The sequence below is a fragment of the Triticum aestivum genome, chromosome 1A, assembly GCF_018294505.1.
Source record: "Triticum aestivum cultivar Chinese Spring chromosome 1A, IWGSC CS RefSeq v2.1, whole genome shotgun sequence".
Classification (NCBI taxonomy): Eukaryota; Viridiplantae; Streptophyta; class Magnoliopsida; order Poales; family Poaceae; genus Triticum; species Triticum aestivum.
Genome location: NC_057794.1, coordinates 244,602,777 through 244,628,452, shown reverse-complemented (window position 1 = coordinate 244,628,452; position 25,676 = coordinate 244,602,777). Strand labels below are relative to the sequence as shown.

General features: G+C 53.7%; 1 protein-coding gene across 1 annotated transcript; it reads right to left on the bottom strand.

Annotated features, from left to right (window-relative positions):
* Positions 1 to 479: 479 nt before the first annotated feature.
* On the bottom strand, positions 480 to 25,119 carry LOC123044348 (AT-rich interactive domain-containing protein 1). Its single transcript, XM_044467077.1, has 2 exons — positions 24,219 to 25,119; positions 480 to 1,404 (listed from the first exon to the last, which is right to left on the bottom strand). Exons 1-2 carry the CDS (start codon positions 25,062 to 25,064, stop codon positions 712 to 714), a joined length of 1,539 nt encoding a protein of 512 aa, XP_044323012.1. The 5' UTR covers positions 25,065 to 25,119; the 3' UTR covers positions 480 to 711.
* Between the last annotated feature and the right edge of the window lie 557 nt (positions 25,120 to 25,676).

Below are 25,676 nucleotides of genomic sequence, written 5' to 3'. Positions count from 1 at the left end.
TAAAATACCCACACGAATCTCCACGCAAGATCAATGACATAGGACTCAGATGTGCAATCCCTGTGGCACATCTGGATGTGCTTTAGTAAAACTGTAAATGTATTATGGAGAGGGGGGGGGGGGGGGGGTGGTGGTGTTAGCACCCATGGACCCCTGCTAGATCAGACCCTGATCACGGATTGTTCGGATGTCACTCCTATCCATTCGATCCCTTCAGATGCGAAGTGATTTATTTCAGCCCGTGTCACAAGTGACCGGAGTTGAATTGATGTGTATCAAAACAATCCCTTGGGGTTTGCTTGGATAGAGGGATTATACCAAACCGCTTTGAATGCGCAAGGATCATATTCAATTTTCTACTCGTCCAAAGGGAGGACATAATCCACACCTATCCAAACAAAGCTCTCAGCAAAAATATACTCCACAGGGAATTCTCCGACGAAATAATAAAACTGCCTACATAATAAAGATAGTCTAAATGTCAACATAATAATTGCATTAATTTCCAGATCCATCAAGGTGAAACGAGCCACGGGGCTATTCACAGAGAGAAAACTCTAAATGAGCTCCAGGTAACCAATTGGCGTCGACCTACGGAACCTTCCTGTGAGCTTCACCGCAAAGAAAGAAGAAAACTTCCTCTGAGCTCCAGATAAAGAAGCCGAGCTGGAGCCACCGAGCTACCCTAATAACCTATTGAACCTCCATGACCTAAGAACCCCTTTGAGTTCCGGAGGAAGAAGCAGACATGGAGTTACCCTGAGTACCACCTTGACGAAGATGCAAGAAGCCAGGCTCGAGTGAATCATCATCACTATCCACATCATTTGGAGTGAGCCGATTTTGGTACGCTCTTCGTCGCACTTGGAAAACATTGTGATAGTAACTTACAATGTCTTTTCTGCCCTTGGAACCCATGGCAGCAAACACTTCCTCCATGAATCTGTACTTGGATGAAGGCAGATTATTCTGGATAACGGCATTGAATTTATTTTCTTCATCCCTTCTCCATGTCAATGCAGCATCCTCACCGATGCGGTCAAATCCCATTGCATAAAATGCTGAGCCCAGTTCACGCTTCAGCTTGATCCTCTTCTCTGTCACATGAAATCTAACACAAGCAACAGAACTTGGGATTTGACAGTTGCAATTATCTGGCCTACCCTTACCAATAGCATCAGCATCAAGGCTTTCATTACTTGGTGCAGGCAAAAGAGGTTGTCCTAGAAATCTCAACACATGCGGCTCGTCATAAGGTAGCGAAGGCTTCCCAGTCCAATCTGGAACATCTGCTAGACCACTAAGCCGAGTTCGTAAATGCAAAATCCTGTCACTATTCCCACCTGCACACAGTCGATCGTCCCAACCATCGTACTGAGGCCGCTCCTCATTTGTAAGTCCACTCTGCAATGAAAAAAGAGTTATGTTTTATACATTTTCAGAGTATCTCCTTGAGACGATTGAATATCATTGTCATATAAGAGAAGAAATTAATAAATAGAATAAAACATTAGTTCAGAATGCATGACAAATGATTTAAGTTCTTTGGTGATCGTATATGCAGTCTCTAAGCAGAAATAGAGAAGTTCAGGCAGCCAAAGAAACTGGAAGAGTATTTTTTAAGCCAACAGACCTATATGTGGTATCAGCTGCTGTATGACAACCTGTTGGGATCATATATCAAGCGGCATAGGGAAACAAAATAATCTTAATAACTGAGTCTTGCAACTACAGGAAAAGCACAATATAAAAGAGGACCTCTGCTAAGGTCAGTAAGGAAATAGGGTGGATCATATGGCTGAAGAAATATACATAGCACATCCACCCAGACTAAAAAGTTTGAAGAAAGATAATCATACACATCGTTTGTCTAGCAAGATAAGTTTAAGCATTAGGATCATTCACAGGATAAAATTTATGAGCACCCGCAGTACAAGAATCATATTCGAAGTATCTAAAAGCCTAAAATAGTAACAACCCAACTAAGTTATCACTTTACAAATTTGTCCACCGTCATCATACTTGCAAATATGTAACAATACAAGATATTCAAATGTCATGATAACTTTGGCTTGCCAAATTTTCCGTGGCAAAATTACAAAGCAAAAGGGGCCTATAGCAATACAGTTGTAACTTGTAAATCATGTTGAGACATTTCCAGTAACATGCTAAATACCAAGTTAATATATGGGAGCTATTGACCCAGCAATGCAAAGTCACGGTGCACAGTCGAGTAACTAACAATGGAAATAATCTTCACTATGCAAGACTAACTGCACCAATAGTGTCGAACGCCAGAAACTGTCTCATAATGCGTGGGTCAACAGATTCGCTGACCTGGAACACTGAATGTGTATGACAAGCATGAAGCACTCAGAAGCCTCAGTGAAATCCAACCAAGAACCTTGGTTAATGGTTTCGATGAAAACAAACTTTATGGAACCAAGTGATGGTGAACTGTGCTTGGGTGGGCAGAAGCTGGAGGAAGCTCTCATGGATGCTAAAAACGATACTGCAATACTAGTATGTAAATCATTCGTCTGACTTTTGCTGTAAGGGTGAAATACTGATCGGGTCATACTAGGTGCCCCCCTAAATTTTTTCCCTAAGAACCACTGTTGTCAGTTCAAGTTTTACCAAGCAAAGTAAATAATTAGAGGCACTAATGGTCCACCGTTTATTCTATAACTGTATATAATTAAGACAGTTTGGTTGCCTTGATGTGCCTGCATGTTGGAGTTTATAGCTGCAAATATGGCATTTTTGGTAGGCACAAATTGTGTGGGATGAACCAAAAGCTGGATTATGCTACAAAGCTATGTTGCACCGGCACTTCACAAACATGTCGTATTCTGCAGGCATATGCGGGTCACATCAGATACACGTGTATTTATTTTCAATTTCAAACTATACAAAAGCCACTTGGATATACCGGGATACTAATAGAGCAAGTACAAGTCTGTTAGACCTTTGAGCCTGAGCATTGATAGTTGTGGATGACACTAGGAGAGTTGGGACAATTTTCGTTGGTTTATTTCTCACACAATGCCATACCAACCTGAGGGGTTGGGGTTACATACTTATAGGCTGCTAGCCAGCCAAGCATATGCTGAGATGCTACGAAGATGCCAGTCTAAGATGCTAGTCTAAGATGCCAGTCTAAGATGCTATCCTAACTGCCAGTCCTTGATGGTCAGGAACTCTATCCTAACTGCCACAAGGACCATGTGCTGCAGCCCCACAAGGACCATGTGCTGCAGCCCCACAACGACCCTAGTACACAGACTTATCCAACATTCTCCCCCTAAGTCTTGTACGTCGTCTTGTGGGAGTGTTGAATCATCCCGATCCTGGAGCAAAGCTCGAGGAACTTGACCCTCCCAAGAGGCTTGGTGAGCAGGTCTGCGAGCTGATCCTTGGTGTTGATGTAGCTCGCCTCGATGCTCCCTTCTTCCACACAGCTGTGGATGAAGTGATACCTCAGCCGGATGTGCTTGCTCCGTTCGTGGAACACGGGGTTCTTTGCCAGGGCCAGGGCGGACTTGCTGTCCACCAGGAGCTGCACCGTTCTGGTGTCTTGGACGAGAAGATCACCAAGCAGTCGAGCAAGCCAAAGCGCCTGAGTGCAGGCGGTGGAGGCCGCTATGTACTCAGCCTCACAGCTAGACAAGGCCACCACCTGCTGCTTGACTGATTGCCAGCTCACGAGACACTTGCCGAGGAAGAGGAGGATCCCGCTCGTGCTCTTGCTGGTGTCGATGTCGCCGGCATGGTCGCTGTCGCTGTACCCGACGAAGTGTGCTGCCCCCGGACACCTAGGGTAGTGGAGGCCGTCGTCGAGGGTCCCTGCTATGTAGCGGATGATCCTCTTCACTGCCTGCTGGTGTTCCGACGTCGGTCGCTCCATGAACCGACTGACATAGCCGACGGAGAATGCTAGGTCCGGCCGTGTGTGGGTGAGGTAGCGAAGGCTTCCCACAAGGCGTCGGTACTGCATAGCATCCACTTCCTCCGTCGTGCTGTCGCGGCTCAGTTTCAGCCTCTCCTCCATCGGAGTGAGAGCTGGATGGCAGCCGGTGAGCCCAGCTAGCTCAACGATGCGCTTGGCGTAGGCGGACTGTCGAAGCGCAATCCCGGAGTGATCCTGGTGCACCTCAATCCCTAGATAGAAGGAGAGGAGCCCCAGATCACTCATCTGGAAGGTGGCCTTCATGTCTTCCTTGAATGTCGCCACCTCTGCATCTTTGGTGCCGGTGATCACCAAGTCGTCAACATAGACGCCCACCAGCAGGGCATTTCCTCCACTGCCCCGTCGGTAGACAGCGGCCTCATGCGGGCTTTGCTCGAAGCCCATCTTCTTCAGCGTGGAGTCCAGCTTGGCGTTCCACGCCCTAGGTGCCTGCCGTAGGCCATAGAGGGCCTTGCGCAGGCGGAGTACCTTGCGCAAAACGCGGTGGCTGATGCACGTAGACTTCCTCCTTCAAGTCACCGTTGAGGAATGCCGACTTGACATCCATGTGATGGACACGCCAGCCCTCCTGGGCAGCCAGCGCAAGGAGAAGTCGCACGGACTCCATCCGTGCCACGGGAGCGAAGGCGTCGTCGAAGTCGACTCCTTCCTGCTGCAAGAAGCCTCGGGCCACCAGGCGAGCCTTGTGCTTGATGATGGCGCCAGCTCCATCCTCTTCAGCTTGAACACCCACTTAAGGGTGATTGCGTGGTGACCACGAGGGAGGTCAGCGAGCTCCTAGGTGCGGTTTTGCTCGACCGCATCCATCTCCAACTGCATCGCGGCGCGCCATGCCGCATCTCTCTCGGCCTCTGCAAAGGACCGTGGTTTGCCGTCCTCACACGCGAGTTGTAGCTGCGCCTCCAGGTCACGTGGCATCAGTCCCGGCACCGGCTGGTCGCCGAGTAGATCATCCATCGTGCGATACCACAGCTGTTCGCCTCCATACCACGCGTCGACCCGCTCCTCGTCGTGAGTGAGCGGGGAAGCGAACTTCATCAGGTTGTGCTCTGCGTGAGCTGGTGCTGATGAAGACGAACCCGGAGTGGTGACCGCCGGGGCTGGAGTATGCGGTGTCGCCAGTTGTGGTGCCGTCGGCGTAGCGGGCACCGGAGTCAATGTAGTTTTGGGGGCCAGGGTAGACGTGCCCGGCGGAGAGGAGCTGCTTGCTCCCCCGGCTTCCTTGAAGTGAGCGTACTCGACAATGAAGTCGTCATACGTCGGCGTCGCGCCGTCGTCCACCGCCTTGTCCCATTGCCACCCTCGCCCTTCGTTGAACACGACGTCTCGCGCCATGCGCACACGCTGTGTCTTTAGGTCGAGGCTGCCTTTGAGCCCTCCGCATAGCCGATGAAGACTCCCGGAGTGCTCCTGTCGTCGAGCTTGCCGATGTGGCCAAGCTCCTTAGCGAACGCAAGGCAGCCAAAGACCCGCAAATGGGAGACCGCCGGCTTCCGCCCATGCCAGGCCTCATACGGTGTCCTGCCGTCGAGTGCCTTAGTAGGCGAGCGGTTGAGGATGTAGACGGCTGTCAGCATCGCCTCTCCCCCAGAAAACAGCCGGCATCCCTCGCTGCTTGAGGAGAGCCCGAGCCATCCCCACAACCGTCTGGTTGCGCCGCTCGACGACTCCGTTTTGCTGCGGGCTGTACGGCGCGGAGTAGTGGCGCTGGATGCCCTCATCGGCGCAGTACGACGCGAATTCAGCCGCCGCGAATTCGCCGCCGTTGTCAGTGCGCAACACGCGCAATTTGCGGCCGCTCTCCGCCTCCACACCAGCCTGCGCGCGCCTGATGGCGTCCACCGCTTCTCCCTTGCTGCCGAGAATCATCGCCCACATGTAGCGAGAGAGATCGTCGACGAGCAGCAGGAAGTAGCGTCGACCTCCTGGTGTGGCTGGCGTCACCGGGCCGCACAAGTCTCCGTGCACGAGCTCCAGCTTCTCCTTGGCCCGAAAACTCGCCTGTTGGGGAAAGGGGAGTCGTCTCTGCTTCGTCAGTACGCAGATGTCGCAGAACTGCTCCACATGGTCGAGGCATGGCAGGCCTCGTACCATCTCCTTGGCACTTAGACGCTTCAGGGCCTCGAAGTGAAGATGCCCAAAGCGCTCATGCCATTGCCACGCCTCGTCGTCCCGACGGACAGCGAGACAGACCGGTTGTGCCACCTGCACATCAAGGACGTAGAGTCGATTTCCACCTCTGGGTACCTTGGCGAGAAGGCGACCCTGGCGATCCCAGATGCGTAGGACCCCATGCTCAATCAGCACGCGTGAGCCGTTCTCATCCAGCTGTCCCAAGCTGATGATGGAGTTCCTTAGCGCGGGGATGTAGTAGACACCGGTGAGCAGCCGGTGCTCTCCCGTCTTGGTGGTGAAGATGACGGAGCCGACGCCCTTAATTTCCACAGCGGAGGCATCCCCAAACTTGACGGAGCCTCGCGCATCGGAATCGAGCTCGGCAAAGAATTCCCTTCGACCGGTCATGTGGTGGGTGGCGCCGGTGTCGAGGCACCACCCCGTAGTCTTGTCCTTCCCGGAGGCATCGCCGAGAAGAGCGTGCGCCTTTGGCTCGTCGAGGTGGATGAGAGCTTTTGCGACTGGTGTCGCTGAAGATAGCTCAATGCTTGCATGCGCCATGAACAGAGCCGTCTCCTCCTCCTTCGCCTGTGCGACGTGAGCCTGGCCTTGTCGTGGTTGCCGACACTCATTGGCCCAATGGCCAAACCGGCCACAGTTGTGGCAGCTGTTGTCTTGTGCCGGCTTGGGCTTGCCAGCGGCGCCGTCCTTGGCGCCTCCGCGGGCGTCCCCTTCGGCACGTCCTTGTGCCCTGCCCGGGGGGCCTCTTCGCGTCTTACGCTGCTTGCCACGCTTGCGGCCGCCCGTCGTGGAAGAAGGCTCCCCCTTCTTCCTGTCACCAAGGCTGGCATCCCACGGCTCCCGAGTTAGGAGCAGCTTCCCGCCGGTGGTGATGGGCCCCGAGGAAGGCTGTGGCTCGTCGGTGTCGACGACCTTGAGGCGACCTATCGCCTCCTCGATTGTCATCGTGGAGAGGTCCAGCAAGGACTCGATCGACCGAGCCATCTGCTTGTACTTCTCGGGGATGCACCGAAAGAGCTTCTCGACAGCTCTCTCCTCGGTGTAGGTGGCATCACCAAACTTCACCAACTTCTGCAGCAGAGTGTTGAGACGGAGAGCAAAGTCATCAACGTCCTCACCTGGCTTGAAAGCCAGGCTCTCCCACTCCTTACGAAGTGCCTGCAGAGTGGACTTGCGAGCACGGTCGCTGCCGATGCGTGCCGCGGCGATGGCGTCCCAAGCTTCCTTGGCAGTCCGCTTGCTGGAAAGCGAGAACTGCATCTCGGGCGGGACTGTGGCGATGAGGGCGTCCAGCGCCTGTCGGTCCTCTTGGTGGTCGACGTTGCTGTCCTGGACTGCCTCCCACATGCGCCGCACCTGGAGCCTGACCTTCATGATCCCGGCCCACTCGACGTAGTTGGTTTTAGTGAGGGTAGGCCACCCAGCACTGGGACCAACATCCCTGACCACAGTCCGGACCTCGTAGAGGCCGCGGTCCTGGTCGTTGCAGCCGCCGTCGCGGTGCGCACCTCCACCTGGAGCGCGGGCGTGCTCGGCTGCCCACTGCGCCGTCCGCTCTTGCGCCACTTTGGCGTGGTCTGCGTCAGCGCCGTCGTCCGCAGGCGCGGAGCTGTTGGAGCTGCCGTAGCCGCCGCGGAGTGCTTTGGCATCCGCCGTAGCCTCACGTGCTGCGTCTGCTGCTGCTTCTAACTCCGCCCTGGCTGCTTCTACCTCCGCTTTGGCTGCTGCCAGCTCCGCTGCAGCCAGCCTTGACACCCTTGCTGCCGCAGCAGCTGCTGCTACAGCTACTCGCTCACGCTCCTCTGCCACGGCGCGCTCGGCCTCTTGCCGGCGCCGCATGCTCGAGGTAGCCGTGTGCTGAGAGCGACCTGTAGACATGGCTCGCTGCAGGGGGGTTGTTGCGTGAAGAGGAGGCTGTTGAAGACGAACTGCAGCTCGACAGTCCAGAGGGAGGAAGGTAGCCAGAGGCAGACGGAGCAGCTGCTGCTACCGACTTGGGCTGCTCGCAGGAAATGCTCAGGGTACAAGATAACGAGGCTCTGATACCACTTGTTAGACCTTTGAGCCTGAGCATTGATAGTTGTGGATGACACTAGAAGAGTTGGGACAATTTTCGTTGGTTTATTTCTCACACAATGCCATACCAACCTGAGGGGTTGGGGTTACATACTTATAGGCTGCTAGCCAGCCAAGCATATGCTGAGATGCTACTAAGATGCCAGTCTAAGATGCTAGTCTAAGATGCCAGTCTAAGATGCTATCCTAACTGCCAGTCCTTGATGGTCAGGAACTCTATCCTAACCGCCACAAGGACCATGTGCTGCAGCCCCACAAGGACCATGTGCTGCAACCCCACAACGACCCTAGTACACAGACTTATCCAACAAAGTCAAGCATGAAGTTAACTACTGGTGGGTTTTTTTTTTAGGTAACTAACAACTGATGGTTATGTTTTCTTATTTGCGGAACTTCATCATCGAGTTCTTGATAAGATATTAGGTGCTGACTGCTGGTTAACCTGTTATTCACAGACTGTTGGAATGCTGGTTGCATGCAGTAAGATAAGGTAAGGTGTTTTTTCCTGTTCTGTAAATAAATCTATACTTGTTGTCTCCCCTTAACACTGTTTTTAGAACAAAAAAAATGGTGTATCACCATATCCATGTCCCCGTGCCATGCAACATAGATACCAGGTTGTCTGCTAACATATAGCCAACAGAAGGTGCTGGACGTTTAAGAAATATGATGAAATCCACTCAGGACAACTGAACCTCCCAAAACAACTAGCTCCAAAAATGGATGGTGCTAAAGTGTGTAAGAGCATTGTCGCGCCTACTGATGCATCAGTAGCAGACTGAACTAGTGCAGTCAGTTATTCAGATAACTGAACTGCAACACTACATGTGTGTGGGCTTTGGGCCAGTGTGTGTGTGCGTTGGGCCAGAGGCCATGTAAGGGTAGCCCAGGAGGGCAGCTACAAATGTACGAACCACCGAACGAGATCAGGAGCGTGTGATGAATGAACCTCTTTCCCGTCCTCCAAGTCTGCTCCTCACCTACTCTGTTCTCTCCTTCCTCTCCCAAATTCTCAGATCGGATCCAGGGGCATTACAATCTGGTATTCAGAGCCTTCCCTAAAAAAATTTCCCACCACCCGCTGCCGCCGCCGTCCGCCGCGTCCCCTCGATCAGGCGGTAACACCCACCGAGCTAGGTGCGAGCCGCTCCGGCGAGCTCGCTCGAAATCCTACTCAGGGTTCGCCAGATCCGGAGAGCGACTACTAGTGCAGTCAGTTATTCAGATAACTGAACTGCAACACTACATGTGTGTGGGCTTTGGGCCAGTGTGTGTGTGCGTTGGGCCAGAGGCCATGTAAGGGTAGCCCAGGAGGGCAGCTACAAATGTACGAACCACCGAACGAGATCAGGAGCGTGTGATGAATGAACCTCTTTCCTGTCCTCCAAGTCTGCTCCTCACCTACTCTGTTCTCTCCTTCCTCTAAGCATCTCCGGAGTTGCCTAATAGGAGGTCCAACACTACACATAAGTAGTGAAGGCTGCATACCTTACTGCTCACCAGCAAATGTTCTATAAGGTGGACCAATCCTACCTAGCCCTGATCAGACGAATAACACCCAGTCTCTTGCCTACCCTTTAGAACATTACTTGTCATGTATAGAACGCAGTGACTTGATTTCCCTAAATGGGATAATCCTGCTTCGTAAGGATATCCCATGCAGAAGTGGAGCAAGGCCGATGCTACCTGGGCTATAGCACTGGTCGAGCAACATTACTCCAAAGAGCATGGATTGAGTATCTAGCCCATAAATGCGAAAAGCCCACTACCGAAGTTCCAGAATACAACAATCAATCACTAGGGCTCACGCACATCACCTGAATTATCAGTTACTTTCGTTTCATGGAACTATTCCTAATGCTCCTGAGAAATGTTGTGCAAATCACATATGTATGTTCATGAAGGCCCCGGCATGGACAAGAGGGACAAGCACTGGAGCATGATCAAGCATGGAGATGGAAGCAAACACACAAACAATGAAGACGGAGCCGCAAGTGGAGATCTCAGGATAAAAGCCACTCTAGTAATGCATGAATACATGGAGGAAAAATACAAGATGAAACTTCACAATTCAACCATGGCTATCTATAGATGTCATACCCCCTTATTATTGGGTCATGCCCATGTACTTTTGGAGTAAAACACTATGGGCAATCTTAAGAATCCATATTCAGGGAGGAATAACCCATGAATCGGATTGGGCCACCCTTTCCTTGGCTAGTCGAAATGCCCTCTTATAAGCCCCTTAAATACACTGCACCGCTACTGTTTGGATTTCGGTACTGTTTACATAAAGTTCACCATAGTTGTAACCTCTGTTGGAAAAGGCAACGCCTAGGAGGCACTTAGGCACACTTAGGCACTAGGCAATGATCAAACGCCTCACCTAGGGCATAAGCGGAACTCTAGGCATGGCAAGTAAGAATTGTCCACTCAAGTGAGAAATCATGCCATATTGCACCGACAAATCAAATTGTCCATCTTCCAATTTCAATAGCTGGTAGTTTACTCACTTATATTCTCTAAATTGATTTCGATACAAATATATTATCCCAAATACAACATGATACTCAAAATTGTGAGTCCACCTAGGCGCTAGGCGAACGTCAACTTGCGACTCGTGTACTTCATTTGTGTCCATCGAGAAAGGTGCATCAAGGATGGCTCGCTCTCGCTCCCGCTCCGCTCCACCCCCTCCGCCTAGCACCGCGTAACCTCGCTGCAACCCTGCCGCCGTCGAATCCCCGCCGGTAGCCCACCTCCTCCACTCTCCTCCTGCCCTTCAGCCCCTCCGCCACCGCTTCCCGCCGGTGGCCCTCCCTCCCCGCTCCCCCCCCCCCTCCCCGCCCCTCTAGTAATGCATGAATACATGGAGGAAAAATACAAGATGAAACTTCATAATTCAACCATGGCTATCTATAGATGTCATGCCCCCTTATTATTGGGTCATGCCCATGTACTTTTGGAGTAAAACACTATGGGCAATCTTAAGAATCCATATTCAGGGAGGAATAACCCATGAATCGGATTGGGCTACCCTTTCCTTGGCTAGTCGAAATCCCCTCTTATAAGCCCCTTAAATACACTGCACCACTAGTGTTTAGATTTCGGTACTGTTTACATAAAGTTCACCATAGTTGTAACCTCTGTTGGAAAAGGCAACGCCTAGGAGGCACTTAGGCACACTTAGGCACTAGGCAATGATCAAACGCCTCACCTAGGGCATATTGCACCGACAAATCAAATTGTCCATCTTCCAATTTCAATAGCTGGTAGTTTACTCACTTATATTCTCTAAATTGATTTCGATACAAATATATTATCCCAAATACAACATGATACTCAAAATTGTGAGTCCGCCTAGGCTGCGCCTAGGGCGCTTAAGCACCACCTAGGCGCTAGGCGAACGTCAACTTGCAACTCGTGTACTTCATTTGTGTCCATCGAGAAAGGTGCATCAAGGATGGCTCGCTCTCGCTCCCGCTCCGCTCCACCCCCTCCGCCTAGCACCGCATAGCCTCGCTGCAACCCTGCCGCCGTCGAATCCCCGCCGGTAGCACACCTCCTCCACTCTCCTCCTGCCCTTCAGCCCCTCCGCCGCCGCTTCCCGCCAGTGGCCCTCCCTCCCCGCTTCCCCTCACCCCCCCCCCCTCTCTGTCTCCGGACTCGCCATGGCGTCTTCCAGCGCCGACCCCGCCGACCGCGGAGTGACCCTCTCCGACGAGCGCGTGTCCTCAGGTGACGCTGGCTCGACTCAGGGAGCAAGTCCTCCGCACGCTCCTACTGCGAGGTCGCGCGCCGTCCTGCGGCCCCTCCCGCATCTCCGACGCCGGCGCCCCATGCCCCCGCCCCTGCAGCGGTGCCGTCCAGGCTGCCTACAAGACACCGCCTCGGCCCCCGCTCTGAGGTGCACCGCGTCTCCAACGCCAGGGCGGTTGACGCGAACGGGTTTCAGCAGCCACGACGCCGGTTTCGCCGCCGCCGCCCGCACCAGGACGCTGCGCCCAGCTCTCCTCCGCGCCGCCCGCGCAGTCCCTCACCTGAAGAGGTGGCTGGGCTCTGCTTCCGGTGCTTGGACCCTGGCCACCGCGTGCGAGACTGCACCAACGACATCAGATGTCGCCGCTGTCTGACCTCCGGCCATGATTCCCGCTCCTGCGACGCCCACATCCAAGAGGACGAACACCGCCCCCGCGCCCCACCGAGCCAACCCAGGCCGACAGCCGTGGCTCCTCCCCGTCCTCAAGGCCCTCTCCTGCCCACGCCCTCCCAAGCTGCGCCGGCCATGCTGCCGCCTGCGGCCCGCCCGATCGAGTCGGAGCGCGTTATCGTCTCGCACACCGTGGAGATGGAGGAAGCGGAACGAGTCCTAGCCCGCGCGCTAGTGGCCTCCGTCACCGGCAACCGACCGCTCGTCTCCGCCGACGAGGTCGCCGCGGCGCTTTACGACTCCTTCGGGCTTGTCGACGGGGACTTCACCGTGCACGCGCATCATCCGGAGGATTTCCTAATCCTCTTCGGCTCGCAGGCCGCCATGGATCGCCTCGCCGGAGAGCACTTCATCCGCTCCCCCCGCTTCTCCCTCTCGATGCGCCCGTGGAGCAAGCTTGCTCATGCCGGCTCGGGCAAGTTCGAATACCGCGTCAAGCTAGAACTCCACGACATTCCTGCCCAGGCCTGGCACCTCTCCACCGCCGAGCACATTCTGCGAAGGAGTTGCTGGATCAAGCGCCTCCACCCCCACACTCGTTCCCGCGACGACCTCGCCACGTTCTGCCTCTCCGGCCGCACGCATGACCCCGCGGGCATCCGCCGCGACGCCGTCCTGGAGATCGTCGAGCAGATTCCCGCCCGCTCTAGCTCTGATGCACCTTCCATCAAAACGCTCACCTTCCCTATCTCCATCGCCATCGTCCGCGCCAAGATGATCCGTGCTGCCCCCCCCCCTAGCGCGCCGGAGGGACCGGGCCCAGACCGCAACCGGGGCAACGGCAACGACCACGACAATGGGCCTGGCCATGGCCCTGGATGCGCGCGCCGCCGAGGCCGCAAGCGCAGACACTCGGAGCCGCAACCCTCCGGCCGCGCCGATGGCATGGCGGTTGACTGCCTCGGCTGGCGCACCGGCGGCCTTTCCTCCCGCGCAGACGGCGTGGCCATGGCGGCGAGCTGGTCTACCCCGCCAGGCGCGGCGAAGCGTACGGCCCCCCAGCCTCAGAAAGGCATGCTTCCATGGCCCGGGCAGCATGGAGCCCACCGACGTCGTCATCGGTGGTGCCCCTGCGGACGGGCAGCCTGGCTAGTCTAGGACAGCTGGCAACACGCCAGTGGCCCTGGCCGAGTCAGACACGACCGGAATTTTGAATTCGGCGGCCTCCCCAGCACCCGAGGACAATCTCGCGGGGCCACCAACTGCCTCGCCTGCCCCCTCAGCCTGTCGGGATCTGGCCGTGCTTAGCGAAGTCCCTGATTCGCAGCAGGCAGCGTAGCCAATGACGCCCATCTTGTCGGGCCAAAGTGGCGCCTCTCCCACACCGAATCCCGAGGTGGGGCCTCCCAAGGACGCTGACCTGGCCGCGTCCCCGGCCCCACGCGTTGGGATGGACCGCGCTGTGCCTGAGCCCCACGCCGCTGCCGCCGCCCATGAATCGGAGGGCACACACATAGACAGATCCCTGTCGCCCTCCCCAGAACTAAGGGACCAGCGGGACCCGCAGACACCCATGCAACACCATGCTGCCCCTGTCCCCCCGGGCCCGCTGCGAGCCCCACCGCCAACTCTGGGCCACCACGTCCAGCCATGCATGGATCTGGACCCGGCCGCTTCGCCTCCCCGCCAACCATCATGCGCCGATCGCGCGGAGCGGCTCCCACAGCCCGGCCCTGGACGCTGGGGGATTTCCTCGCCGCAGCCACCAAGGAGCTCAACGCCACCCTGCCGGTGCCTGGGAAGAGACCCCGCCGTCCCCTCGACTTCACCCCCCGACGTGGCTGCTCAGCCTCCACCGCGTCCACGACCGCAGCCCCTCCCACAGCTGCAAGACGCGCGCAAGTTCAGGTTCTCCGCACACTCGGCATCGTTGGGACAAACCAGAAGATCTCGGCCGCGGAGATGAAGGCATATGACGATCTATTTGCTGCTCCCATCCCGCTGTCCGTGCTATCTGCCATAGCCGCGCTGGTAGATCGCGAAATCCCAGCTTGCCTGACGAGGCAGTCGCCTGTTCCAGCGCACGTCCAGCCAGTGTGTGCGACTTAGCTCCTCCTAGACGCCACCCCCCCTGTCGATCCACTCTTTATGGATCACGGCCTCAAGATCGTTGTTTGGAATGTGCGCGGTCTCAACGCACGAGCGCGGCGCCATGCCATTCGCACGCTGCTCGACACCACCGGCGCCTCCATTGTATGCTTGCAAGAAACGAAGATTGAGTTTCTCTGCTCGTCCATTGTCCTTGACACGCTTGGCTCGGAGTTCGACGACTACACCTACCTCCCGACGCAGGGCACGCGTGGCGGCATCCTTCTCGCTTGGAAGAGCAGGGTTGTTTCCATCTCGGACCCCCTGTTCACCAACAACGCGATCTCGGCCCGCGTTGCTACGGCCGGTGGCACGCCGTGGTGGATCACTGTCGTCTGCGGGCCACAGGATGACGTCGCCAAGGTCGCCTTCTTGGAGGAGCTCCGCGAGATCAGAGCGGACTGCCACGGTCCGTGGATGCTATGCGGCGACTTCAACCTCATCCTCCGCCCCGAGGACAAGAACACGGACAACCTCAATAGGCGCATGATGGGTAAATTCCGCCGCCTCGTCAACAACCTAGCTCTCAAGGAGGTTTATCTCAACGGGCGCCGCTACACGTGGTCGAATGAGCAGTCACCCCCGACCCTGGTACATCTTGATCGCGTGCTCTGCACGTCAGACTGGGAGGACGTACACGGCGAGTGCCACCTGATGTGCCTGGCGTCTGTCGTGTCTGACCACTCCCCCTTGCTGCTGGATTGCGCCCCTGTACCAGTGCTGCACCGCAGGTTCCACTTCGAGGAACATTGGCTGCGCCTGGACGGATTCCATGAGACAGTAGCCCCGGCGTGGGATTCTGTTCACGAGCCTGATCCCTTCCGTCGCCTGATGTTGCGCCTCCAGGCCACGACACGAAGCTTGACGAGTTGGAGCGCCAAAGCTGTTGGCAACGTCAAGACCAAGCTGGCCATTGCCAGAGAACTCATTGCGCGCTTTGACAAGGCCCAGGAAGACCGTATCCTCTCGCCTCCGGAGGACTGGCTACGCAAACAGCTGAAGGTCTCATACCTAGGACTCGCATCCTTGGAACGGACGATCGCAAGACAGCGAGCCCGCATCGCCACACTCAAAGATAGCACGGCCTTCTTCCACCGGCAATGCTCGTTTCGACGTTAGAAGAACCGCATCTTCCGCCTCTCCGCGGACAGCGCGCTGCTCACCAACCATGACGAGATGGCCGAGGCTGCCTTCCGGCACTTCGACGCCCTGCTTGGTACGGCGGTCGAGCGCGACCACTCGCTGGACCTGTCGCAGCTCATCGAGGGGAGCGACCTCTCCGACCTGGACGTGGCCTTCTGTCCGGAGGAGATCTGGGAGGCAGTGAAACGCTTGCCCGCGCACAAGGCGCCAGGGCCCGATGGCTTCAACGCTGAATTTCTCCGTGCGTGCTGGAGCATTGTGAAGCAGGATTTTGTGGATGTATTCCAGCAGCTCTTTCAGATGCGTGGTCGCGGCTTCTGCAAGCTCAACCAAGCTCTTCTCACATTGCTGTCGAAGCGCGCCGATGCCCAGGAGTTGCGCGATTACCACCCGATATGCCTCATTCACATCGTGGCCAAGGTTTTCGCCAAGGCCCTCTCGCTCCGGCTGGCCCCAAAACTTGACTGCCTTGTCAGCCGCAATCAAAATGCATTCATCCTCGGACGGAGCCTACACGACAACTTCGTGCTTGTCCGGCAATCGCTGAAGCTTTTGAGCCAGCTTGGGGTCCCAAGGGTGATGCTCAAGCTCGACCTCACGCGCGCCTTCGACTCCATCTCCTGGCTGTTCCTCTTTGAGGTCCTACGCCAATTTGGGTTCGGCCATCGCTTCCTCGAATGGATTGCCATCCTCCTGTCCTCTGCGAGCACCCGGGTCCTGCTGAACGGCGTGCCAGGCCCACCGATATGGCACAAGGGTTGCGGCAGGGCGACTCTCTGTCCCCGCAACTGTTCGTTCTCGCGGTCGACACACTCGGCCGGCTGATTCGACGCGTGCACGACACGGGCATTCTTTAGCCGCTACATCCGCGGAGACCAATACCGGCTATATCCTTGTATGCCGACGACGTCATGCTCTTCTGCCATGCCACGACGAGCGACATTGCTGCTGTCAAGGAAATACTCGACCTGTTTGGCAGAGCGTCCGGCCTCAAAGTGAACTACGCCAAGAGCTCGGCCACGGTCCTGCATGGGGAACAGGGCGCCCCCGAGATGATCACTGGCTTGGGTTGTTCGACCGCCGCGCTCCCAGTCACTTACCTCGGCATCCCCCTGACGACGCACCGTCCTTCCGCTGGCCAGCTGCAGCCCCTCGTCGACAAGGTCGTCGGACGCTTACCCACCTGGAAAGCCTGGCTCATGAACAGAGCCGGCAGGCTTGCTCTCGTCAAGTCTGTTCTTAGTGCCATTTCGGTGCACCAGCTGCTCGCTTTTGCTCCTCCGAAGAAAACCTTGCGGCAGCTCGAGAAGATTCAACGAGGATTCCTATGGGCCGGTCGTGCCGACGCCAACGGCGGGCACTGCCATGTCAATTGGCGCCTTGTCTCCCGCCCCCTCGCGCTTGGTGGCCTCGGGGTTCACGACCTCGAACGAACCGGGCTTGCACTGAGACTACGGTGGCTATGGCTCTCACGCACAGAAGACGGTCGCGCCTGGCAGGGGCTGGATCTTCAATTCTCCTGCCACGAGCGCACCCTGTTCTTTGCCTCCACCTACATGGTCATTGGGAACGGCATGAAAGCCCTGTTCTGGGAGGATCGATGGCTCAACGGCCGCTCGGCCGGCAAGCTCATGCCCATGCTCTACAACTGCATCCCCCAGCGGCGGCGCAAGACTAGAACGGTGGCTGAAGGACTCAACGGCAATGCTTGGGCCCGAGATATACAGGGTGTCCTCGGCCTACACGAGATTGGCCAGTATTTGCAGCTTTGGCAACTCGTGCAGTAGGCCACACTCACTGACGCCCCTGACCAGCTGATTTGGAAGTGGACAACGAGCGGCATCTATTCGGCGCAGTCTTGCTACTTGGCTACCTTCCAAGGCTCATCCCAATCCTACTCCTGGAAGCTGATTTGGAAGGCTTGGGCTCCATCTCGGGTCAAGTTTTTCCATTGGCTTGCTAACCTGGATCGCTGCTGGACGGCCGACCGTCTGGCTCGCCACGGTCTGCAGCACCATCCACGCTGCCTCCTGTGCGATCAGGCGCCGGAAACGATCAGGCACCTCATGCTTGACTGCCCCTTTTCCAGGCAGGCATGGCACGAGACCCTCGCCTGGCTTCGCATACCAGCGCCGATCCCCAACCAGGAGCCCACCCTCATGGACTGGTGGCAACACGCCAAGGACGATACGCCGCAAGCACAACGCAAGGCCCTGCAATCCGTAGCGCTCCTAGTTCCATGGCTACTATGGAAACATAGAAACAGCTGCGTCTTCGACAATGCGACGCCCTCCCTCGACACGCTCGTCAACCGGATCAAGGAGGAAGCCAGCTCCTGGGCTAAGGCCGGAGCTCCAGGCCTTAGAGTAGTCCTCCCCCCTTCATGGGATGTGCACTGAGCTCTGTACCTGTTCACCGTCTATTCGTCCTAGGACGACTGTAACTGACACCCTACCTTTTCAATGAAAAGAAACGCAAGGTCCCTTTGCGTTTTCCCGAAAAAAAATTGTGTCCATCGACCAAGCCAAGACCGCTTTCGAATCCCAACTTTCATCAATACTTCATCATTATTCACCATAATCATAATTCTATTTTCATACTTCTTGTTCTCGATTTCACACGGAGGTTAGACCTTCGATGTCAAATTGATCGTGATTCGGCATGACAAATAACATCTCGGGGTATTTTTTTAGCAATTGCTAAGGCGCATCAACATGGCATGTTAGTAGTTAGGTCGTCAAAGACGTCTCCACTAGAGTCAAACCCATGATCTCCTCGAAAGATTGGGACACCCATGTAGGTAGGTTATTTGAGGTCAAATGGAAAAATAGATATAAGATTGTCCACATTCGAGTTTGAAAGTGGATGCAACCAACCAAAACTCTTAACTAATATACACTCTGGAATAACAAGAAGAATGTCAAGCATAATTTCATTTTTACCTTGTAGCAATATTGTAGTTACACGTGATTTGTATAGTCATGGGACATCATCTCAGATCACCACGGGTCTCTGGACACGATCTAGGCTATGTGCATAAGATCGCTAAGGTTTGCGTGTCTCTAGATTGCTCGTCCTCCTTGCCGGGCCTTGGACGCCTTTATATATCCGTACTATGGTGGTGGCCTTCCCTCCTCTAAGTAGGTGACCTCTCCATGTATGTCTGTACGGGTGGGAATTCGGATCATGCAAGTAGAACTCGTGGCCCCTTCGCCAAGTAATCCACAAGGTTTCCTATTTGGGAACCCCAAGCATACACCCCATCGAGTCGGCGTGCTCCGTTGGGCCTTCAAGGCTTGCGCATACCTAGCCCCATATGCCTGTTTACGGTATACGGTATACGTTGTAGGGATAAGGTATTATGGCTACACATCGTCAAAGTCATGGGAATGTGACCACACAGTGTGGGCTCACTTCCCAAGTTTGCATCCTATTTTACCCCTGGTTTTCATATTTGACATTGAGGCTTCAAATGGAAAATTAGATATAAAATGAGATATTCCAAATGCTGGATTGAACCGACATCCTTTGAATTAAGCATTCTCAACTAGCTTGTTTTCATTTCCTGTTTATCTCATGGTTGTTCACTCCATTATCATTGGTTCGAGTTTTAAGATTTGATTTAAGTACGAATGCAACTTGATCCAAAAATTACTGAAAAATAAAATTCATGAATTTTGTTTATATCACTATCCTCTAAGAAAATTTTGAGAATGGCAAGTTCTAGTCGAGGGTGACAGTCCAAGTAGTAGATGTTGTGACTCCATTATCCTCACACCCTTCGAATTAAGCTTTCTCAAGTGGTTTGTTATTGTTGCTTGTTTATCTCATGGTTGTTGACTCGGTTATCCTTGGTCTGAATTTTAAATTTTGATTTCAATATGAACGTAACTTGCTCCTAAATTACTAAAACATTGTAATTCATGATTTTTGTTTCCATCACCCTTCAAAAGAAATTGCGAATACTTTTGGCTTGTCAAGGCCTCAATGTTGGTAGTGCAGTACTGCAGTTAGTGAATTTGATGACGGCATGGCCATCCGAGCGTCACATGAAATCCTCTATCTGCACTTCATCTTCTCCACCATGTCCTTTCATGTAGCCTTGATTTTCCAATGCATCTGGCATGTTGCCGAAGGTGGATGTGGCTAGGCCACCATCTTTCTTTGTTGTGATTCAACTCATACAAGGGAAATCCAAAAATAGAAACCATGGTCTGTCGGCTCTCATAATGGTTTAAGACTAAAAGGTAACCCAAGAGGACCAACACCGTTATTCACCTATAAGCGGTTAAGGCGAGAGGCCAGCCTTGCCTAAGACACTAGAGGAACATATCAATTGGAACATATTAGGAGAGAAACAAAAATATTGAATGGCAGGTCACTGGCCATAAACACACCGTCCCCACAACCCGAAAAGCCATCTAATAACTCATTTGTCCCTCTTGCGACACAATTGCCACTATCCCTCCATTCTTTCTCATCGTCAATGTTGAGGATATCAGTAACTAGTACCATATCGGTCGGGTGCTAATTATGTATAAATAGGCAAATCGACCAGTTAATCGGCTATTCGGTGACCCACGGAGTAGCGATTAACTGAGATGCCGCTTAACTGGCCGATATTTGGAACATTGCTCATCATAGTCACAACATTACTCATCTTCCCCCTTTCCCGGCAATAGAAACAAGTAACACCACATGCCTAACTTATCCCTCACAACATAAGACACAACCCCTCCTTTCCCACATGGTAGAGTAGTTGATCGGAAAAGAGAAGCCGCAGGCAAAACAGACACGCTTAGATGCATGCCAGTGTAGGCAGGTGAAAGGAACGCCATCCTCAAGACGAATGCAAGAGCATCGCGGACCAAATAATTGTCAGCTCGGGAGCTTCCCCACAACTTATTTGGGGATCCCCATTATTGACTCGCGGCTAACTGTAGCCGAGTTGCACCCTACGGTGGGCAAGCTCCAGCACCGCATCGAACCTTGGCAGGGGCGATGGCTTTCGAAAGCAGCTCGGTCCATGCTCATTAACTCCTCCTTGTCCAGCCTGCTTCTATTCATTATGAGCTTCTACAGCCTGCCCGAGACGTTGCATCATGAGATTGCTCGCGTCCAGGGCCGCTTCTTCTGGGCTGGTGAGGGCGATAAGCAGAAGTACCACATGGTGCGGTGGAGTGAGATATGCAAGCCTCGTGATCAGGGCGGCCTCGGGATCATGTCCTCCAAATGCATGAACATCGCTCTGCTAACACGATGGCTCTGGCGGATCTCAAACAGAGAGGGCGGTCTGTGGCTCCGCATCATCCAGCAGAAATACCTCCGTGGCCAGCCTCTCGCCTTCTGCCAGCGGTCTGGGGGCTCCCAGTTCTGGCAATCCATCATACAGCTCCTCCCTGTCCTCCGCGTTGGGACTTCGATCGCGGTTGGATCAGGCACTGCCACGCTGTTTTGGTTCGACCGTTGGGCTGGGGACGCCCCCTTTGCGGCCCGCTTTCCTGGCCTGTTCGCCATTGCGGTGGAGCCTAGGGTTTCGGTTGCGGTGGCCCTTACTAACTTAGGGCAACTCGCGTTCCGACGATCGTTTGGTCCTGTGGACACCACCGATTGGCATGACCTGCTCGACTGCATTGCTCTGCACGAGCCTGACCTCGCGAGGGGAGTTGACCGCGCCAGGTGGCGGCTAGAGCCATCTGGCCAGTTCACTAAATCACTATATCAGGCGATCGCCCCTTCCCCGGGCCCCGAGGCCCTCACCACCATTTGGGAGATCCGGCTCCCCCTAAAGATTAGAATATTCTTGTGGCAATGGATCCGCGGCCGCCTCCCATCCGGCATGGAAGTCTTGAAGCGCAACGGCCCTGGTGACGGTTGTTGCCCGCTTTGCGGGCCCAAAGAAGACTCGAACCATATCTTCTTCTCTTGCGTGTCCGCGCAGTTCCTTTGGAGTTGTTTCTGCGAATTAATGGGCGGAAGTTGGGACCACAACAACTTCCCCGCTCTCTTCGTCGAACTTCAGGCATCACCACCCTCGTCTCGCCACATTAGGTGGCTGACTGTCGGTGTGCTCGCCTGGACGCTGTGGACTCTTACGAATAGGCTCGTGATTCAGCGTATACCTCTTCGGCGCGCTACTGACGCTCTGTTTAAATGGTCTGGGTACTTGCAGCTTTGGCAGCCGCTTAGCCGTCCCAAGGAGAGAGACGCCACCACCTTCATCATCACCCAGCTTCGCGCGATGGCTCTCCGGTTGGCTCCGCCGCTTCCCCCACCACCTCCAGAGCTGGATTAGATCTTCCCTGCGTCGCCGTCGCCACCGCCATTTGTTTGTGTGTGTGTGTGTTGGGCTAGTTGGGTTGTGCCCACAGCTGAACTTCTCTGTGTGTGTGCTTGTGTGTGAGACCATGTTCGCGATGGTTGTGTGTGTGTTCGCGACTGGTACTTTGTGAATGTTGTGCTCGGTGGTTGCTTTATTTATAAAGCGGGGCGAAAGCCTTTTTCAGTAAAGGAACGCCATTTCCAAGCCTTCGGAGCAACCACATCAACATTGTGGTGAGGACTAAACGGCGGCAGATGCTTCTCTGTAGACAACATGTGCTAGATGGTCAAGGCAAGGGCGGCACCTTCCTCCTAGGGCGCCTTAGCGCTGAAGAAATGCTTAGACAATGCCTTAAAAACCATGACTCTGGCACCAAATAGAGGTGGGCCATTAAAACAGTAAATATCATTGAAGGAGGAAGCATGGCAGGTGTCAAATAAAGAGAGCAAAGTATAGGCTGGGAGGAATCCTACTTCATTTTTTCTTCTCCGTGTCTCAAGCATATAGGCTATATCCTAGCAGTGAACAACATCTAACAATCTTAGAGATATCGATCGGAAAAAGAAGGGAAAAGATAAATATGCAGAACAGCTAGCATAATTAAGGTTAATAGTGCAAGCATAACCCTATAAAGAATTAGAAAAAAAAGCTGCCATTTTTGCACCATGAAAATAAACTTAGGCCAAAGCCTAACTTTGTTTGTTTGCCGCTAATACAACAACAAAGCCAAAAGAAAGCCTTTAGTCCCAAACAAGTTGGGGTAGGCTAGAGGTGAAACCCATAAGATCTCGCGACCAACTCATGGTTCTAGCACATGGATAGCAAGCTTCCACCCACCCCTGTCCATGGCTAGTTCTTTGGTGATACTCCAATCCTTCAGATCTCTCTTTACAGATTCCTTCCATGTCAAATTCGGTCTACCCCAACCTCTCTTGACATGATCCACACGCTTTAGCCGTCCGCTATGAACTAGAGCTTCTGGAGACCTGCGCTAAATATGCCCAAACCATCTCAGACGATGTTGGACAATCTTCTCTTCAATTGGTGCTACCCCAACTCTATCTTGTATATCATCGTTCCGGACTCGATCCTTCCTCGTGTAGCCACCCATCCATCTCAACATGCGCATCTCCGCCACACCTAACTGTTGAACATGTCGCCTTTTAGTCGGCCAGCACCATACAACATTGCGAGTCAAACCGCCATCCTATAGAACTTGCCTTTTAGCTTTTGTGGCACTCTCTTGTCACAGAGAATGCCAGAAGCTTGGCGCCACTTCATCCATCCGGCTTTGATTCGATAGTTCACATCTTCATCAATACCCCCATCCTTCCGCAACATTGACCCCAAATATCGAAAGGTGTCCTTCTGAGGCACCACCTACCCATCAAGGCTAACCTCCTCCTCGCGCCTAGTAATACTGAAACCACACCTCATGTACTCGGTTTTAGTTCTACTAAGCCTAAAACCTTTTGATTCCAAGGTTTGTCTCCATAACTCAACTTCCTATTAACCCCCGTCAGACTATCATCAACTAGCACCACATCATCCGCAAAGAGCACACACCATGGGATATCTCCTTGTATATCCCTTGTGATCTCATCCATCACCAAAGCAAAAAATATAAGGGCTCAAAGCTGCCCCCTGATGCAGTCCTAATGATAGCCAAAATTTACCAACAATGCCCTCACCCAAGAATTTACAGAAATATAAGCAATCTTTTGAATTCTTTTTTCACAATAAATAGTTACCACTGATTTGCCTTGTTACCATGATAATTAGATATTATATATGGAAAATGCTGTGTTTTGCTTTTCAGTTTTCACCCATAGCAGATGGGTCACAGCTACAACTAACCAGGAGTAGACACGTGTGCGAACATAAAAGGTCCACAGAGCCCTCAGAGTTTTCAGACTCCTTAGATGGGAAAAGGGATAAACAGATCAAAATTAGCAATATCTGCAAGATCATCTTATATTCCTTGACCTAGATTGGCATGGTGCTGGGAAAAGAACTGTGAGAATGCTCTAAAATGATCATTTAGCATTCTCCAAGATGACCCTAAGTGAGCATATGAAAAAAGATGTGTGATTCTCTTTTCAGAAATGATAGCACTTCTGTGTAGGTAAATCTAAAGACCAACAGCTATAATTAGACAGCCGATAAGAATGACCAAATCCAGAATCTAAATCCAAAATTTAACGAACACAATTACATAATCAAGCATACCATTTATCAAGTTCAAAAAACAAAACTATGTGGCCAGAAGTTACCTGCGGTGAGGTAGTGCTATAGGGCAATTTGCTGCAATCGATATTTTCAAACATCAGGCGACGGAACATAAGCGTCGAGGAGAGTTGGCTGCCATGATTCTGTCCAGCGCCATGATCACCCGGATTCTTCGCGACAAGGCGGACCCAGTTAAGCATCTGCAGAGGAACCTCCCTCTTACGCTTCAGATGGGCTGATCCGGCGCTTGTGTGGTCCTTGTGTGACGACAGGAACTTATCCTTCTTCGCGTTCGAGCGGTGGGCCGCATTGCGACTGCTCCCGGCCACCTCGTCCTGGCTTTCAGGCTTGCCGATGCTCTGCTCAAGGAGCCAAAGATGCTTGGCGTACACCAGCTTGATGGGCGCATCAGCAGCCGGTTCGAGGCCTACCGCCTCGGCGATGGCCGCCCATGAGGTGACCGCAGCGAATCCGCCGCGAGAGCGCACGGCGAGGTACAAGGGGAGCATGTCCACCAAGCCGCCTTTCCCGAGCACAAGAGGCTTCGGGAGTAACGGAAGCCCGGCAGACAATCGCCCCTCGGCGAGGAAGGCGGCGAGCACGGTGTCGAACAAGGCGGGGGCGCCCGCTTCCGTGAGCTCATCGTCCGGGATCTGCAGCCCCGACAGGTGCCCGCGAGCACGGAGCTTGCCGATGACGTCGCGCACGCAAAGGACGAGGTGGGATGGGCCACTGGACATCGGCGGCGGCGCCGCCGCCGCCGCCGGTGAGGAGGGCGCCCTCGCGGCCGGCGCGCCGTGGGGGTTTGGGCTTGGGGTGTTGGTTTTGAAAGGGGGCGCGGAGGAATTAGTGGCAGGTGGTGGTGGCGGTGGGCTCGGAGGGGTAGCCATTTTTGCCTCCAGGCCCTTTGGGTTGAGGAAAACCCAACCCCTTCGACGTTGGAGATTGGAGAGGAAGGAAGGCTGATGTTTTTGTGTGTGTGTTCTCTTTGAATTTTGGTTTGTGCTTTGTGATGGAACAAAATTTAATCCATGGGAGCCAAACCCTAGGTCTACGTGTGGGTGTTGGGGTGGGGGTGAGGGTTGGAGATTGGGGAGGAAGGAAGGCTGATGTTTTTTTTGTGTGTGTTCTTTTTAAGTTTTGATTTGTGCTTTGTGATGGAACAAAATTTAATTCATGGGAGCCAAAATCTAGGTCTATGTGTGGGTGTTGGGGTGGGGGTGGGGGTTGGAGATTGGGGAGGAAGGAAGGCTGATGTTTTTTGTGTGTGTATTCTCTTTGAGTTTTGGTTTGTGCTTTGTGATGGAAAAATAATAATCCATGGGAGCCAACCCCTAGGTCTATGTGTGGGTGTGGGGTAGGTGTGTGGGTGTGGGTAGGAGATGGTGTATAAAGGGAGAAGAAAAGGGGATCATGATGCATGATGATGGCGGGTCCACGTTTCATCGCGTACTAAAAACGCGATCATTTTATGGGAGTGTGAGTTGTCAAAGAAAAAATAA